The sequence below is a fragment of the Argiope bruennichi genome, chromosome 4, assembly GCF_947563725.1.
Source record: "Argiope bruennichi chromosome 4, qqArgBrue1.1, whole genome shotgun sequence".
NCBI lineage: Eukaryota > Metazoa > Arthropoda > Arachnida > Araneae > Araneidae > Argiope > Argiope bruennichi.
The window spans coordinates 44262442-44278581 of NC_079154.1; the positions used below are offsets into that span (position 1 = coordinate 44262442).

A 16140-nucleotide genomic window follows, 5' to 3' on the forward strand; every position below is an offset into this window, starting at 1 on the left:
TCTTCTTTAGATCTGTCACTATTCATTAATCTCAAATTCTATTAAATATGTTTAAATACTCCGATGTATTAGAATACGAATAGTTTTTAATGCTGTTAATGATTATTGTAAATTTTATGTATAATTTTCTAGATCATGGTAATTCAAAAGCTGAACGAGTTAAACGAATGAAATTTGGTAAATGATTTTATCATTAGAATTCAATATGCTCAATTTGGTTCCAATTGGTTCAACAATGCCTAATTTGGATCCAATTGGTTCAGCAGTGTTTAATTTGGAACCAATTGGTTCAACAGGATTCCAATTTTTAATATAATCTAGCAAAATTTTGTAATAATATAGTTTCAACACTGATAGGTTAGTAAATATAAGCACTATCACTCATAAAAAGTAAGTAGTTGAATATATGATATTATCCATTTATGGTATATCTATATCTTTTCTTGGTCTAAATTTATCAAACCTCTTGTGATTGCCTCAGAAATTCAATGCTCTTAGTCGTCTTAATTTCTTATGATAGTGACAATTAAATTTATATGTTTTGGATACAATAGATTCAAGGAGAAAGTTCCAAAATGGAAAATCTGCTTCTTTCATAATATTACGAAACTAAATACAAAACGCCCCATATTATATAAGTATACGAGAATTCAAAACAAGAGGACTTCTCCATTTACACTTTTAAAATACTTTAGCATATTTTCTTAACATTATTAATTTCTGATTTCTAAAATGAGCAAAAAAAAATGTTAAGGCAATGACCCATGTATTAAAATTTCTCATACATTTTTGCACATTATTAAAATTTAATATTTGAATAAAAATCCCTCAGTTTTCAAATAGGGCATTTAATTAATCTTTAAATTAAAATTGGATTCGCATCCCTTGGGTTGTGAGTTCGAACCCCACCAGCCAAAGACTCTCTGTGTGTGTGGTGGCTGATGTAGGGAATAAATCTGTTGTGGTCAGAAAGTCCTCTACGTCAAGAGTAATACCACTGTGGGTACTGGATCAGAGGTGATCATTCTCTGATTCAGGTCTAAATTACTATCTGTGGATGAGTGAATGAAATACATGAATGAAATTTATATAAAGCATTTTAAATTAGTCTCAACCACTTCAGATTATTGCTTCATATAACTTTAATATAGACAAAATATTCCAAATTCAATCATTGGACATATATCATTGAATATTGTAATCAAATAACTCAAACAAGCAGATATAAAATTTAAAACATTTTAACTAATTCATGACACACGTCATTTAAAATAAATTACTTTGTTTCAGCTACTTGAATATTTTATAGTTAAATACAGATAAATTATTACTCTTTGTCCAAGCTCATTCAATCAGAGCTGAAATTACCATTAATTTTCCTCTAACAAATGTATTCATGTAAAAGGGGATTCTCAACTAAAATTAATGAGCTTGAAAATTAAAAACAAATAATTACTCATCAGGAGGATCATATATTAAATGCTTAGGAGTCATTTATGTCATTATCACATGCATAAAAGTTTTTTTATGGATTTATTATTTTATGAAAACAGGATAAAAAAAGGCATGGAATTATTGTTTTGCCAGCAAGTTTCGATAACATTTGTATATGTATTTAAAAACTCAAATAAAATTATCCAATTTATTACTTATGTATGAAAAAATCTTTCATATTATTTCAGCTGAATTCCCAATATTTTATATTTTTAAGCAAAATCAGTATCTATTTTAATTATTCTTTTATAATTTTCGTCTTTAAAATTTCTTATACGAATTTATAAACCATCAATTTCATATTTTTAATTTACAAGAATTATATTACAAAGTATAAAATTAACGAGAAATATCAATATTGTTTTTTTAAAATTACATATGATTTTTAAAATAAAATATCTACAGGAGATATTTATATCTACTGGCATTTAAATTTTTAATTAATGCAAAAAAAAAAAACCTCCTTCGTTTGGCACAAAATTAAGAAGACAAGATATCCAAATGGAATGATTTTTATCTGAAACGCTGATTTTTAATTTTTAATTAAAAATTCGTTTTTTCAAAATATGAAGATTTTAATTTTTAAATTATAGATAAACATAGACATAATGTCAGTTCAGAAATAAAAAGACATAATTTATTATTCCATTATTTTATTCTAGAGGAGCTAGAACAATGAATATCCGGCTTTCAAGAGATGAAATAATGGGCTACAAATTTTAATATTATGAGTTTAATGATTCGCCTACTATTTTATTCATATATATATATATATATATATATATATATATATATATGTGTGTGTGTGTGTGTGTGTGTGTGTGTGTGTTGGTATACTGTTAAACTTATTAAAATTTCTTAGAATTTATACAGCTTTTCAACAGATTCATACGTTGTGAAATTGCTTATGTGTTCCTTGTGTCTAGATTATACTTTATATATTCTGGGTATACTCTGGACTGTATTAAATATATCTAATGATGGTTTCAATAATTAGAATTCTATAAAAATTACCAATAAATATTAAATTAATACTTTGTATTGAATTTAAAACTAAATACTTGGATTTAAGAGATTTGATTAAAACGTTGAAATTAATGCATATATTCAATAATTTCAATCGAATATAATCATAAGATAAAGATAATTATTCACTGTGGTTTCACTAAATGATGAAATAATACTTGCATTTCATTTGAAGTCATTCAATACTAATCATTGAAATAAAATTTATCTTTCAAAATTAAAGGAAATATGAAAAAAAATACATTTGCTTCATTTGTAGTATGTAAGAATAATTAGATGCAATACTCTTGTGTATTATGGCTTATGAATATTATCATTATGAATATTTTAAGTGTTAATTATATTCATGTAAGCATGTTTACAAGATGTAAAAGATGTTAAAACTTGTATATAAATAAAATTTAAGAATTTGTGCGACAATTAAAGAGATAAATAGAATTTATATGTTACATTTAACACTTAGCTGCTGTTATTTATGAATCTATGAAGCAACAGAACTGAGCATTTTAAGAATTACCCATTTTACAGTATATATATATATATATATATATATATATATATATATATATATATATATATATATATATATGTGTGTGTGTGTGTGTGTGTGTGTGTGTGTGTGTGTGTGTGTGTGTGTGTGTGTGTGTGTAATGATATTTTAAACTTTAATTTCAATTTAGTTAATTTCCAAGATTTTATCTTAATTTAGCCCATAGTAACTTCATTCTAAAAATATTCTCTTATTTCGTGATCCAATTCCACTTTCTCTACTTAATTCAAGAGAAGCTTCATAAAATTGCTTAATCAGCTAAACGCCGATACTTTCACATGTTCGGCATGAAGGGGTAAAAAATGTCCAGTAAGCACATTCTTTCTTAAAAGATCCCTGTGTTTCCCTTACATGTGATTGATATGCGTCAGAAATCCCTATCAGAATCTTATTAATATATTAACACAATGAAGAAATATTTTCCCTATCAAAATCTAAGGTTATATAAGGCGAGGGATAATTTATTTCGGCCCTTTTTCCCCACTTCGGCTTTTGTACTGCGCTGTGGCGGAAGCGCAATGTCCGCGTCTTTGCTTGTAAATAATTATGCTTTTCCGATGGATGGATTAAAAAGAATTTTAATATGTAAAAAGTCTCTTCACTGTCTTCAAACTGCATTCTGCATCACAACAAATAATGTTACATTTTTAAAACTATGTTTTAAAACTAATGTTTCATTTTTAAAACTATGCTGCATGCATTTAGTTTAATGAATGCAATTTAATTTAATGAATTTTTATTTTAACTGTACCCAACATCAGAATTTAAAAACGTATGAGGGTTGCATAATACCTATATATTATATGAGCATTTATGTTATAATAAAGAATATTTTGTTTAAAATAACAAGCTAAAATATTTATTCAATTAGAGATATTAGTTTCTAAAATTATTCCGCCTTTGACCCTGAAATCATAAACAAGATTCTAACATCTATGTGCAATGCTTTGGAGAATAATTGAAAATTAAAAATAATATCAGCAGTTACATTTTAACATAACATTAATTTAAATGAATATGAATATTTTTTCGTCTTACTTTGAGATATTATTTTGCGGAAAATAAAGCTTTCATGAGTTTACCTTGGAATTTATATTATAAATTAAGCCATACATTTTAAAAAATATTAACAGCCATTGAACAAATTTTGTTTACGTAGAATTTAAGATTTTGTACACCAGATCTTATCTAAAGTAAAATGTACTTCGATAATGTATCAAAAACTAATTTTATATATAATAGACACAAGTCATGAGACGACATTCAATAAACCTCAACCGAATTAGCAACTTCGTGTCTTATTTTCTTTCTTTATTTTTAGATACTATATTTAGATTTTAATTAAGGAAAGAATGTCAGTTTGAATTTCTAAAACAATTGGTTCAACTATAATCAAAGTTTGTCATTCCATTGTTTAGATGCCCATCTGTTTTTATGCAGGAATTTTTGCTTCGTTCGTTATTTGCTTCACAAATTCAAGTATATTTATTTTCTACTATATATTTTTAACTTATGATTACTAAAATTATTTTTTGAATTAAATTTCAGAGTTTCTTTTTATTTTTTAAACATTTAATTTATTTTTGATAAATATAACATGATCTATATATTGTTTTTAACATAACACATAGTAGATGGGATTTTAGTTTGTTGTTAACCATCTAAGTTTATTTAATTAACGAGATAAATTTAGATGTTGCATTAGATGTTTATAATAGAATAGGGAAAAACGTTATATCGGTTTAAAGAGTTCTTTATTAAAAGTAACTGATGTATTCTAAAATTCGCTATTCCTTTTTTTCTTCCAGGAATTTATAATTTAATTTTTAATGGGTTGCAGCATATTTCTGCTTTAACTTTCTTTAAGTTTAAAGAGACGCTGAAAGTTTTAAAGCAAAAAAATTTTTTTTTTTTTTTAAAGTCAATGAATTATATTTTTGCAACAATTTATTTAACGTTTTATGCAAATCTTTAATGCATTCGTTGATTATGAAAAATCATAACTTATTTTAAAAATCTGATTTAGACATTGTAAAGTTTGAATTAAAAAAAACTGATCATCAGAAAGTTGAAATTTCTGTAAAAGATTGAAATACGAAAGCCATGTTAACATTGTTTTAAATAAAATGCCATATTCATCAGATATTTCGAATAAATGGCAAATTAAATTGAAATTATAAAAAAATTAAACTATAATCGTATGTTTGATTTCAGAATCCAAACATAAAAAGATGTTACAGATTTAGTAAACATATAAACAGACTTTATTTATTTATTTAGGAATATTTCCTTCTGTTGAAGATTTGTTTAGAAATGGTAATAATGATTATTCTTAAGAATGAAACGAATTTGTTAATTAAAAACTTGTATCGTTGAAAGTCAATACAAATTAGTAAATAACTATATTGAAACGTGTACATTTACATCTCTTCAAATTAATACTCTAATTAAGTTTATCAGTGTTGCTCTCTTCTCAAAATGATTGCTTCTTAACTAAATCACTCTTAGAAACTTCAAAGTAATTAATCTTACAATTATTTTGCAATTGCTTTAGAATGCTAGTGTGCTTAATCCAATCTATTTCCACTTAGGTAACAGAAGCAGCAGAAGTAACGTATTAAGTGCTGCAGTTAAATTCTTGAATCCCCTGTAGTACAGAAGATTCTCTTAAGTATTATAATGCAAAGTAATTATTTATTTGGGTGAAAGTTTATTTTCAAATAAGTTACCCCATTTGATATAATGTATTTTGTCTTCTTTGTTGTTTACGAAAGCACAGCGAAAAAGCTGTTTATATTTATTTTCATAAATTAACTATCAAATGTTTATTTTAGCTTAGTAAACATGGATAGTTAACTTAAATTTCTGTTTATTTCTTTGCATATTATAATGAAAAAATTTCTAACACGAAGAATAATAATGAATGGACTTTATTGATAAATGTGTAATAATTTTTCAATAACTTGTTTGTTTTATTTAGCAATATATTAAAGCCCATTTACCAATTGTTTTTGGAAATTTTGGCGGAGTTTGGAAAAATGTCTTAATTAGAATTTGCTTGTAAATGGAATTTATTTGTTGTGATAACATTTAAGAATATTTCGCATAAATAAGTTACTTATTGATATATCACAATATTCTTTCATGGCGTTTATATACACTCATGTCCAAAATTAAGGTCACAAAAAGGTTTTTCAAAATAATTCTAAATGTCTATCAATAAAATTTAAACAAATTATATTTTATATATTGTGAAGGACCGGTAACACGATATTAAACTTTGTTGTGGGAAATAATGTTGTTTAGCATTAGTTTTTGAGGAACTACTGAAATTAGACCGTTTAGGCATCTGGGATTTTTGCCTTTAATTTTGTGAATATTGCATTGAAACAAAAAATTTAACCTGTTTAAGATGAGAATGAGTTCTCATAATCGTTTAGACGATTCCTTGAGATGGAGAGCCGTTGGCAGGCTTGAAGCTGAGCAGTCTCAAGCGGAGGTGGCTCGATGGTCACAAGTGGCACCGAAAGTGGTATCCAGGTTGTGGAATCAATTCCAAACAGGCCAAGGCCATCACAGAGCAACGCCGCCTGCACAGGATCGCTATTATGCATTAAGCGCACGACGGCATAGGCTGACAACGGCTCCTCAACTTGCTCGTGACCTTGCTGCTGCGTCAGGAATAAGAATTTTCAGACAAACAGTATACAGACTTCTTGCAGAGAGGGCCCTTTATGCCCAGCGACTAGTTGAGTGCGTCCCTTTGACTACATCCAACAGAAAAGCCCGGTTGTTGTGGTGCCGAACACATCAGTCTTGGGCACAGCAAGAATGGGGGCGCGTTTTTTTCAGTTATGATTCGAGATTTACCATACAGAGTGAGACTCGTCGAATCTTCAACTGGAGAGAGAGAGGAGCTCGCTACATCCCTCCTACGTAAAAGAAATCGACAGATTTGGTGGCAGAGGAATCCTTGTCTGGGGTGGCATAATGTTGGTCAGTCGTACACTACTGCACGTCTTCGATGCGGGTACTGTAAATGAACATCACTATAGGAATGAAACCCTTGAAGCCTATGTGAGGTTGTTTCGGGGTGCTTTTGGCCCAGACTTCATGTTTATGGATGATAACACGCGTCCACACAGAGCCCAGATCGTTGATGATTTTCCTGAGGAAGAAGATATTCGATTTATGGACTAGCCCTCGAGGTCTGCGGATCTCAATCCTATTGAACATGGTCTCGGAAGAGCCATTGCACAGCGTAACCCTCAACTTAATACCCTCCAAGAGTTAAAAGCCTCGCTTTTGGAAGAATGGGCTTTGTTGCCCCAAGCATTTATTGGCACCCTCATAAACAGTATGAAAGCTCGTTGTGAAGCCTGTATAGCAGGGCACGGTGGTCACACTCCAAATTAGACAGGCTTTTCCCGAGATAAATGTGGATTTTCTGCGATAAATGTTGATTATCCTCCCTTTATCTCTGATTCATAATGTGACACTTTTTGATATACCCTGTTTCTTAAATCCCAATTAAAATGTTTTCCACGTTGTTATATGTCTATGTTCTTTCTTCCATTCTAGTGTACCTCTGTGTCAAATTTCGTGGCAATACAGTGAATAGTTTTTCATTTTTCGCAGATTTTATGTTTGTGACCTTAATTTTGGACATGAGTGTATTTGATGTATTTATTGCTTTCTAACCTTCTTATATTAGATGTATTATTTGTACTGGTCTAAAAATTTGAATGATTTGAATGATTTGGAAAGGGAATATACCAATTTTGAATTATTTTAATATTCTGGCAATGAAAATGGTAATAAGATCTTTCAATTAGACAGTATTTTCAAGATATATGCATAGTTTTTAATAAGGCTGTAAATGTGTATGTAATGTAAAGAAGGCTATTTGCAGCACAGGGTAAACTTTTTAGATATTATCTAATTATGAAAAACGCATTATACCTTTTCAAAGCACAAAAGCATCTTAACATTTCTTCTCTGGTCTCTTTCTATGAATATATTTATAAGACTAATTACATTTCATTTGCAGAGAATGACTCCATTTCCCTTGAAAGAATTATTCTACCCTTAAGATAACTTGACGGCCATCAACAAGTTCTTTATTTACAAAACCGCACTTCTGAGAAAACAATGCAATAAACCGATAGCAAATGTTTAATCCTCTCATATCTAATATCATTTTTAAATTCGTTCACCTCAGAATAATGAAACGATTGAGTTTCTCTTTTAATGATTGAAAAACAGTTTACCTACCCTAAAAAGCACAGTAATAGATCGTACTATTAATGTTTTGAGGTATTGATATATATATATATATATATATATATATATATATATATATATATATATATATATATATATGTGTGTGTGTGTGTGTGTGTGTGTGTGTGTGTGTGTGTGTGTGTGTGTGTGTGTGTAATAAATTTGTCAAAAATAAATATTAGAATTATATTTAGATAGTCGATATTTATCTTCAAAGTTTTAAAAATTGGTTTCAAAATTTTTAATGTCAGATTCATGCTTAGTTAGCATTCTAGAATTAATTATATTCGGCTGATACTTTAAGGCAAAATAAAATTATATGAACTTAATAATAAAATAATATTGAATATAAAATAAAATATTTTTTTTTAATCTTTTAACCGATTGAGAGCACATAAGAGATTAAAGACATAATTTACAAGTTCAAAAATTCAATATGATATCATATCAAGCCATTCTGATACCTTATAAAATAAATAAATTTCTCTTAATAGTCGTTTAATTAATACTTCTGCCTTGCAATGGCGCTTTCAATCATAAATCCGAAACCAATAAATTTTCCAAAACGGTGTTGATAACTGTTCCATGGATTGAATTCTTTTTTAAAAAATCAAGTATTCTAAAGTCGTTTGAGCTAAATTGAGCGTGAACCCTTTTACGAAAGTCTCAAAATGTGCAATGATCGGCCATAACAGCGGAAAAAAGCATGGCCTGGCAGTTCAAGCACCAACTCGATAAATTACCTTTTATAGCTCGTAATCACGCGGTTTGTCGCTATCTCTTGCACTTAACGGCAACCGCGATTGCAATTACAAGATACAATTGCTGTTCCGAATTCTCGAACCCAGGAATGACTCTTCCTTCCCCCGAATACGAAATGCATTGCTATTGCGCGGATTATTTCCGCTACCACATTAGACATGCTTATGGGCTGTTGTCAGTTCCCATTTGCCATTGCTTTAGCATATACTTTGTTCTCAATTGGAATGTTGCTGAAAGAGCTTAAAGTATTTATCAGAGGCTTATTCACTTTTCGTCGGTCGTGTCGGGAAACATTTGTTTTATAAGGTGAGAAGGGAAATTAACTTTCATGGGTGTGAAGTTTCTGCTTGGAGAGATGCGATGTCTAGTATTTCCTGGGTTAGAAAATTCAGTTTGGTTTCTATTTTTTTTTTTCTATTCATTTCGGTATTTTTTTCGTTTCTGTCTACGTTTATTGTTTTTTTTTTGATATTAACCACAGATTGCAAGGCTTTTTTGTAATTTTTTTACAAAAAAAAAACAAAAAATATGCATTTTGAATAATTGCATATAATTTAGAAAAAATATTTTTTTATGATTTTTTTTTATTGAAATGTTTCAAAACACTGCATTATGATTGAAACATAATCTCAGAGACAGAAACGATATTATAGAAATTCTGCAGAAAAATAAGAGTATCTTTTTAACAACATATAATTTACAATGCCAAAAAATATTTTGATAAAATTTTTAATGGTAGATACATTTATACAACAGCCTTCTTCGTATTTTTCGAAGTTTGCAATTTTAATATAATTCTACTAATGCTACTAACATATATCGAACTTTTCTACAAATGCTTATCTAAAAGTATTCAAAAAAGAATTTTCAAACACATTGTTGTCTTTGGGAAAAATAATGTGAAACTTATAATTGGGAATAAAAACACATAACAAAATGGTTACATGATGAACTGTAGGATTAGGATTCTTTAAATCGTTTTGATTTTCCTTGAATTTATATGGAGATAATACATTTTCAAAAATATAATTAATCACCAAATTATCGTATATGTAAAACTAAGCTTGGGACAATGATTGTATGAATTTCATTAACATACTTTAAATTATTTGCATTCAGTCAAATATCGTAGAGTTTCGAAATAAAAGATATACCTCAAAGATCATTCAAAAGTTTTATATACATGAAGTTGAAGTAATGACAAATTTTGATTGCTAAATGTGAGATTAAAATAAAGCTTCAATTTCTTAATTTTGCTCAAAATCTTTTATTTAAAAAAAATCACCTCAAAAGCAATGTCTTTTTCTGCATATATATAATCTACTTCAGTGGTATCTATTGATCCAAATGTAATAAAATTTGAACAACAGATTATTGAGTTTATGCGCTTTACATTTTTTCATCCTCTACCTTTAAGAATGTCAAGTTGCCCAATTTTTTTTCAAATTTCTGCATCATCTTGCGTAGGACAGCTGGAGACATTGGACCTTTTCGTATCTGCTTCATACAACGAAATTCCTTTAGAGCTGCAACGAAGTTTTGTTGGTTCTGGTAGATTAATTCCACCAGTAGAGTTTTTCTTTCTTGCAACGTAGACATGACGAAAAGAGAAGAAACTAATGTTCGCACAGAATCCGCCTTCTTGTTATCCAAAGAAAAATGGCATTAGACGTGAGCTGTAACGCAAACTATGTTTCACATTTTCCATATATGCACATAAATGTCATTTTGTTACAGCGCCATCTATTGGTGAATTTTATCTTATTTGAACCAATAGAACGCATTTTACCCTCTGAGCTGGGTAATTTATTTCTTGCTAATATATGTATATACATATATGTATATATCCAAATATTTCCCTGTTAATTTTTAAATCAGGATATATTTTATCCTGCTCATTATGACTTAATTGCAAATTGCATGAATAGACAACTGTTGAAAAATCAAAATGCCTGTCAATGTTTATAAAAGAAATAAACTTTCTTCATTTGCTTATTCCCACGACAAAGAGATAAAGAATTTTCTCTTCTCGACTCTTGAACCCATGATGGCATAAGGTATTCCCTTGTTGTGTCGACGAATTTTTTGACTGACTATTGGATATCAATATCCTTCTCCCGTTAATTTTGCATTTTTAATTCGAATTGCAGCTGTGCTTTTTATTGCCATTTTTGTCTTTTGTAACTGATTTTAACAATTTTAATTCTGGCAATTCGTAAACCAATCCGAGTTTTGGTCGAATTTTTATTTTGATTAGCTGTTAATTTAAGCTTGGATTGACCTAGTATTGGAGTTTAAAAGTAGTTGGGTGAAATTTTAAGGGATTAAAAGTTAGTTTTAAGTGGAGATGGGACAGGCTGAGATTATCCCAAAAAAATTGAAAAAATGTAAATAGAAAGGTTTTCGAATGATGGATAAAGGACAGACATGGAGGAAATAAAAATTGTAATACCTAGACTGGTTAGGATCTGACTGATCAGTTTATGTGTAGGAGATGATGACCTGAATCAGGAATGACATATATCAGGAAAATAGAATCGGAGAGGCAGAAGACTCAAATGTAGTAATTATAATGGCATGGAATCGACGTCATCAATCAAGCGATAATAACTTGAATGTAATTAGATACATAAACGCAACTTTGATTGACATTATGAAACACCTTTAATTCTTTCTGCAACTTTCTGCAATATCCATGATTCCATTACTATTTCCTACTTGCAAGTTTTCCAAAAGCCAAGTTGAGATCCCTGCTGTCACCAAGAATTCAAGTATAAATTCATACTATTTGGTTGAAGACTATTTCTTACTGAGGCTCTGGATATTGAATGACTTCACAGCACTAAAAACATCGCCATCAATTTGGAGTCTACGGTTTTTTCGAAGATAAATGTTTGAAAAGTTAAATGCGCTTACATCTTTATTTATAGTTTAATGAATTTTTTCCAGATACAAACGTGATTGCCCCCTCAAGTACCTAATCTAAATAATTGATTTTTTTTTTCATTCCTACTGTACATTACCATGATCATTCTCCAGTTTTATTGTACTTCAGATATTTTTCATTCTTATTTTTACCATTTATGTTATATGCATTCGTATTTTGTCAATTGTATGTTTTTCTCGATTGACTTCAGTTTGATTCGTTTACTTTTTATTTTTATTTTTTAATAAATTCCCCCTACATTTATACCAAACTGCGAAGGGGACAAGATACGCTCTAGAAGGTGCGGTGTAGAGTTAAGTGTTCAGATACAGACATGGTCAGATGCTTGGTTGATGCTGACTCAAATACTTTATACAGTATGAAAAATTATTTTAGTATAGTCTACAGCTATATTGGAAATCTTAGCGAGAATATTTCATTTAAACTGAATGAATACACATATTGTTATTAAATAATTTTTAATGTGATGAAAAGATGCTGTGTATAAAAATAATTGGAATATATTCAATAGAATGTTTTGTACAGTGTTTTGATTTCTGTTGCAATGTTCAATATTTTTTTACCAATTAATGCATTTTTCAGAATTTCCTGATCAATATTTTTCATTATTTGCAATCACACAGATACAGAAAATGAACTGAAATAGCTCTTTGGAGTGTTTTTTCGATAATGTGTCTCCGTAGGTAGACAGATTCCTTAAATAGACTTAAAACCATTTAAGTGATCATTAACTCATCAGCTTCAGAGCGAGATCTTATTATGCTCAAAATAGAAGCGCATTGGGAACCTGCTATAAAATAAGAGTAATTAGTTCAGGGGGTGACTTTAGAAATTTAAACTTTTTCTCTAACGTATTTATCGATTTAAATATAAGTTCCAGCTTTTAAAACATTATTCATTTCATTTTGAAATAAATGCACATACTAGTGATATAGAAATTAGCAATTTTATGACAGTTACAGTGGATGCTAGAAGAAACAAGGAGAAAACAGAAAACAAGAAAAGGCCGGCGTCCTTGCATAGGGTAGCGGATCTACCCTGTGATCTGGGTGTCCCGAGTTCGAGTACTTCTGTGTTCTATCTGTGAGTTGTGTGAATGTTACCCCCCTCCATATAAAGCAATTGTACGAGTGAATGTGACGCATGAAGTAGCTAATTCATACTCTTTGCCCTAGTTGACGCTACTGAAAAAACAAGAAAAGGCTTATATCGCTGACAGATAACTTTCAGCGGGCTTGTTAAATTCCGTAAGACACAAAAAAAAAAAGTTGTTTCTACTCGGTTTTTTTTTTTTTTTTTGCAAAGTATTAACAGAATAAGTATTTAGTTAAATACATAAAATGAAAACATTATATATCAAAACATCGCTATTTGTAAATAATTTTATTCCAAAAATATTTCATTTCATTCCTTATAAATTATTTAATTTGATATACAGTTGAAAAAATGTTTATTTGTACACTTCAATTTTGGAATATTATAGCAAAATAAAATAAGGCAACTAAGTTAAAATTGCAGAAATATATTCTAGTGAGGTAAAATAATAATAGAATATTAACAAAAAAAAAACAATCACATAAACTTTAGTTGATTAATGAATAAAACTTTATAAAAACTATACAAAAAGAGTATTTGTACACTTACTTAGTGACAAATTTTAAACATAATTATAATTATTTTATAGAAATTTAATACTTTATATGCATTCCATTGGCTTTTACAAATGCTTCAAGAAGTCTTGGCCCCTCAGGGGCTCACCTTCTTTAGGTGAGTACGTGTGTCCCAATCCCGAGGTACCCAGGGATCTTTACTCCCTTTCAGTTCGCTCTCCTCTACGACTTCTGCTTTCTGCTGTTTTTTTTTTCCTTCCCTCGACGGCAAGCGAGGGAGCTCTCCATGAGAAGCTGTCGCCGCTCTGTTTGCTTCTAGCTTCTCATGGACAGCCTAAACCCCACGTGTTTGCCGTGCGTGGCGACCCATTTGAAAGACGGGTGGTGTACTGTGGTCCCCTGTGCATCAATCGGCTGGTTACTAATCACCTAAGTGGTTAGTTTGCTAGGGATCAAGCGAAGGGGTTACTCCTTGGGCTTGGCGTTAAGGGTGGTCACTGTCCCCGGGGGTAACTCCCAGCGTATAGGTTCCGGCTAGCACTAAGGTGTATGCCGAGGCTGGGAAAGACCAGAGCCGGTAATTGCCTTCCCTTGTTGGGCTCCGTGATGGGCGGTGCCGTCGGGCCCGAATCTCTTTCAATGTCGTATGGGCTCCTCCAAACGCGGTCCCTTCGGTGGGCGTCGTATCGTTCCAAAAACTTTAACTGTTCCAAATCACGATTCCTTTTTTGTTGTCAAGCGTGTTTCCGAGAAAAATGAAAATTTTAATTCTGTATCACCTTTCCTCGTACAGAGGGCATTCACAGCAACAGTAGGCGAGGTTTCTTCAATCCGAAAAATGCGTTCTGGCGACTTGCTGGTTGAAGTGAATTCAAAAAAGCAAGCCCAGCAAATATTAAAATTGAAAGCTTTAGCTACCATTCCCGTTACAGTCAGTCCACACACGTCATTAAATTATTCTAAAGGCGTTATAACCTGCGGGGAACTGTTTAATGTTCCCCTTGAAGAAATATCTGCAGAACTAAAACATCAAGGTGTCACTAATGTACAACAGATCTCTATACGGCGGGATGGCCAAATCCTTCCCACTAAACATTATATACTTACTTTCCATAGTCCAACTTTACCAGAATTTATTTATGCAGGCTACATTAAATTACCAGTAAGACATTATATTCCTAACCCGTTGAGATGTTTTCAGTGTCAGCGTTTCGGCCACTCTAAAGCCAATTGCCGTGGGACTCTCACTTGCGCCCGCTGTGCTGAAAAAGGGCACGATAGTCAGTAGTGTTCCGCACCTGAAAAGTGTGTGAACTGTGGTGGCAGCCACACTTAATTTTCTAGATCGTGCGAACGTTGGACACTTGAGAAAAAAATCATTACAGTGAAAATAAAAGAAGCCTTATCTTACCCTGAAGCCAGAAAGAAAATTTTATCTCAAACACCGACTCCCGGTCTGAGTTATGCCTCCGCCGTACAGAAATCGTTTTGCGTAAACTGTACGTGCCAGAACTGTCTCAAAAATCCTAGCCATTCTAAAACAAATACAAAAACATCGGATTCCGATTCTGGATCAAACACCAACACCACTTTAGAAATTCGTAGACCTGAAAAGGCTTTAAGAAAATCAAAATCTCAAAATTCTCTGAAGTTGAAGCTTTCAAAACGTGGCCTCTCAAAAACAAGTTTGCCTTCTAAGTTGAAATTGTCTAAAGGTCAGAAATCCGTCGCCTTGGGACTTGCGACGCAGAGCATAGTCCATAAGGACTTGACATCTATTTTTGGTGAAGCACCCAAAAGTCCTGAACTTATCGCGCTTCATCCGTCTGAAGAAGAGGATGAAGAAATGAGTTGCGATGTCTCGCAACACTCAAACACCGTCTCCAATACCTTTAAAACCAAAAGAACCTCTTAATGGGTACTTTCCTTTCATGGAACTGTCGCGGCCTTCGCTCCAAATTACCTGACATCAAGACAATTGTTCACAAATTTCATCCTGTCTGCATTGGTGTTCAGGAAACCTTTTTGACATCTGACATTTCTGTCAAATTGCGTGGTTTCAACTGTGTGCGGAAAGACGCAGATGATGGTCATCATGGTTCTGGAGGTGTATGTATTTTTACCTCAAATCTTTATCCGAGCACACCTCTCACTTTGCATACTACTCTGCAGGCTGTGGCTGTGCAAGTTCACACACGAGCTTTGGTCACAGTCTGCTGTATTTATCTACCGCCCAATGATGCCATTTCTCAACAGGATCTCGATAATTTAGTGGAGCAACTTCCTTCGCCTTTTATTTTGCTTGGTTATTTCAACGGCCATAGTACATTGTGGGGTGCAGATAGTACAAACTCTCGTGGGCGGCAGATTGAACAGTTTATTATTAATAACTGTCTCTGTCTGCTCAATAATGATGAGAAGACATACTTTCATGCGCCCACACGCAGCTTCCACAGTATTGATTTGGC

The 16140-nt window shown here is 31.3% G+C and overlaps 1 protein-coding gene across 1 annotated transcript; it reads left to right on the forward strand.

The window, feature by feature from the left end:
• Nucleotides 1-14318: 14318 nt before the first annotated feature.
• Nucleotides 14319-15587, forward strand: LOC129966231 (uncharacterized). The gene is made up of 2 exons (XM_056080646.1): nucleotides 14319-14952; nucleotides 15058-15587. Exons 1-2 carry the CDS (start codon nucleotides 14319-14321, stop codon nucleotides 15585-15587), a joined length of 1164 nt encoding a protein of 387 aa, XP_055936621.1.
• The last annotated feature ends 553 nt before the right edge of the window (nucleotides 15588-16140 follow it).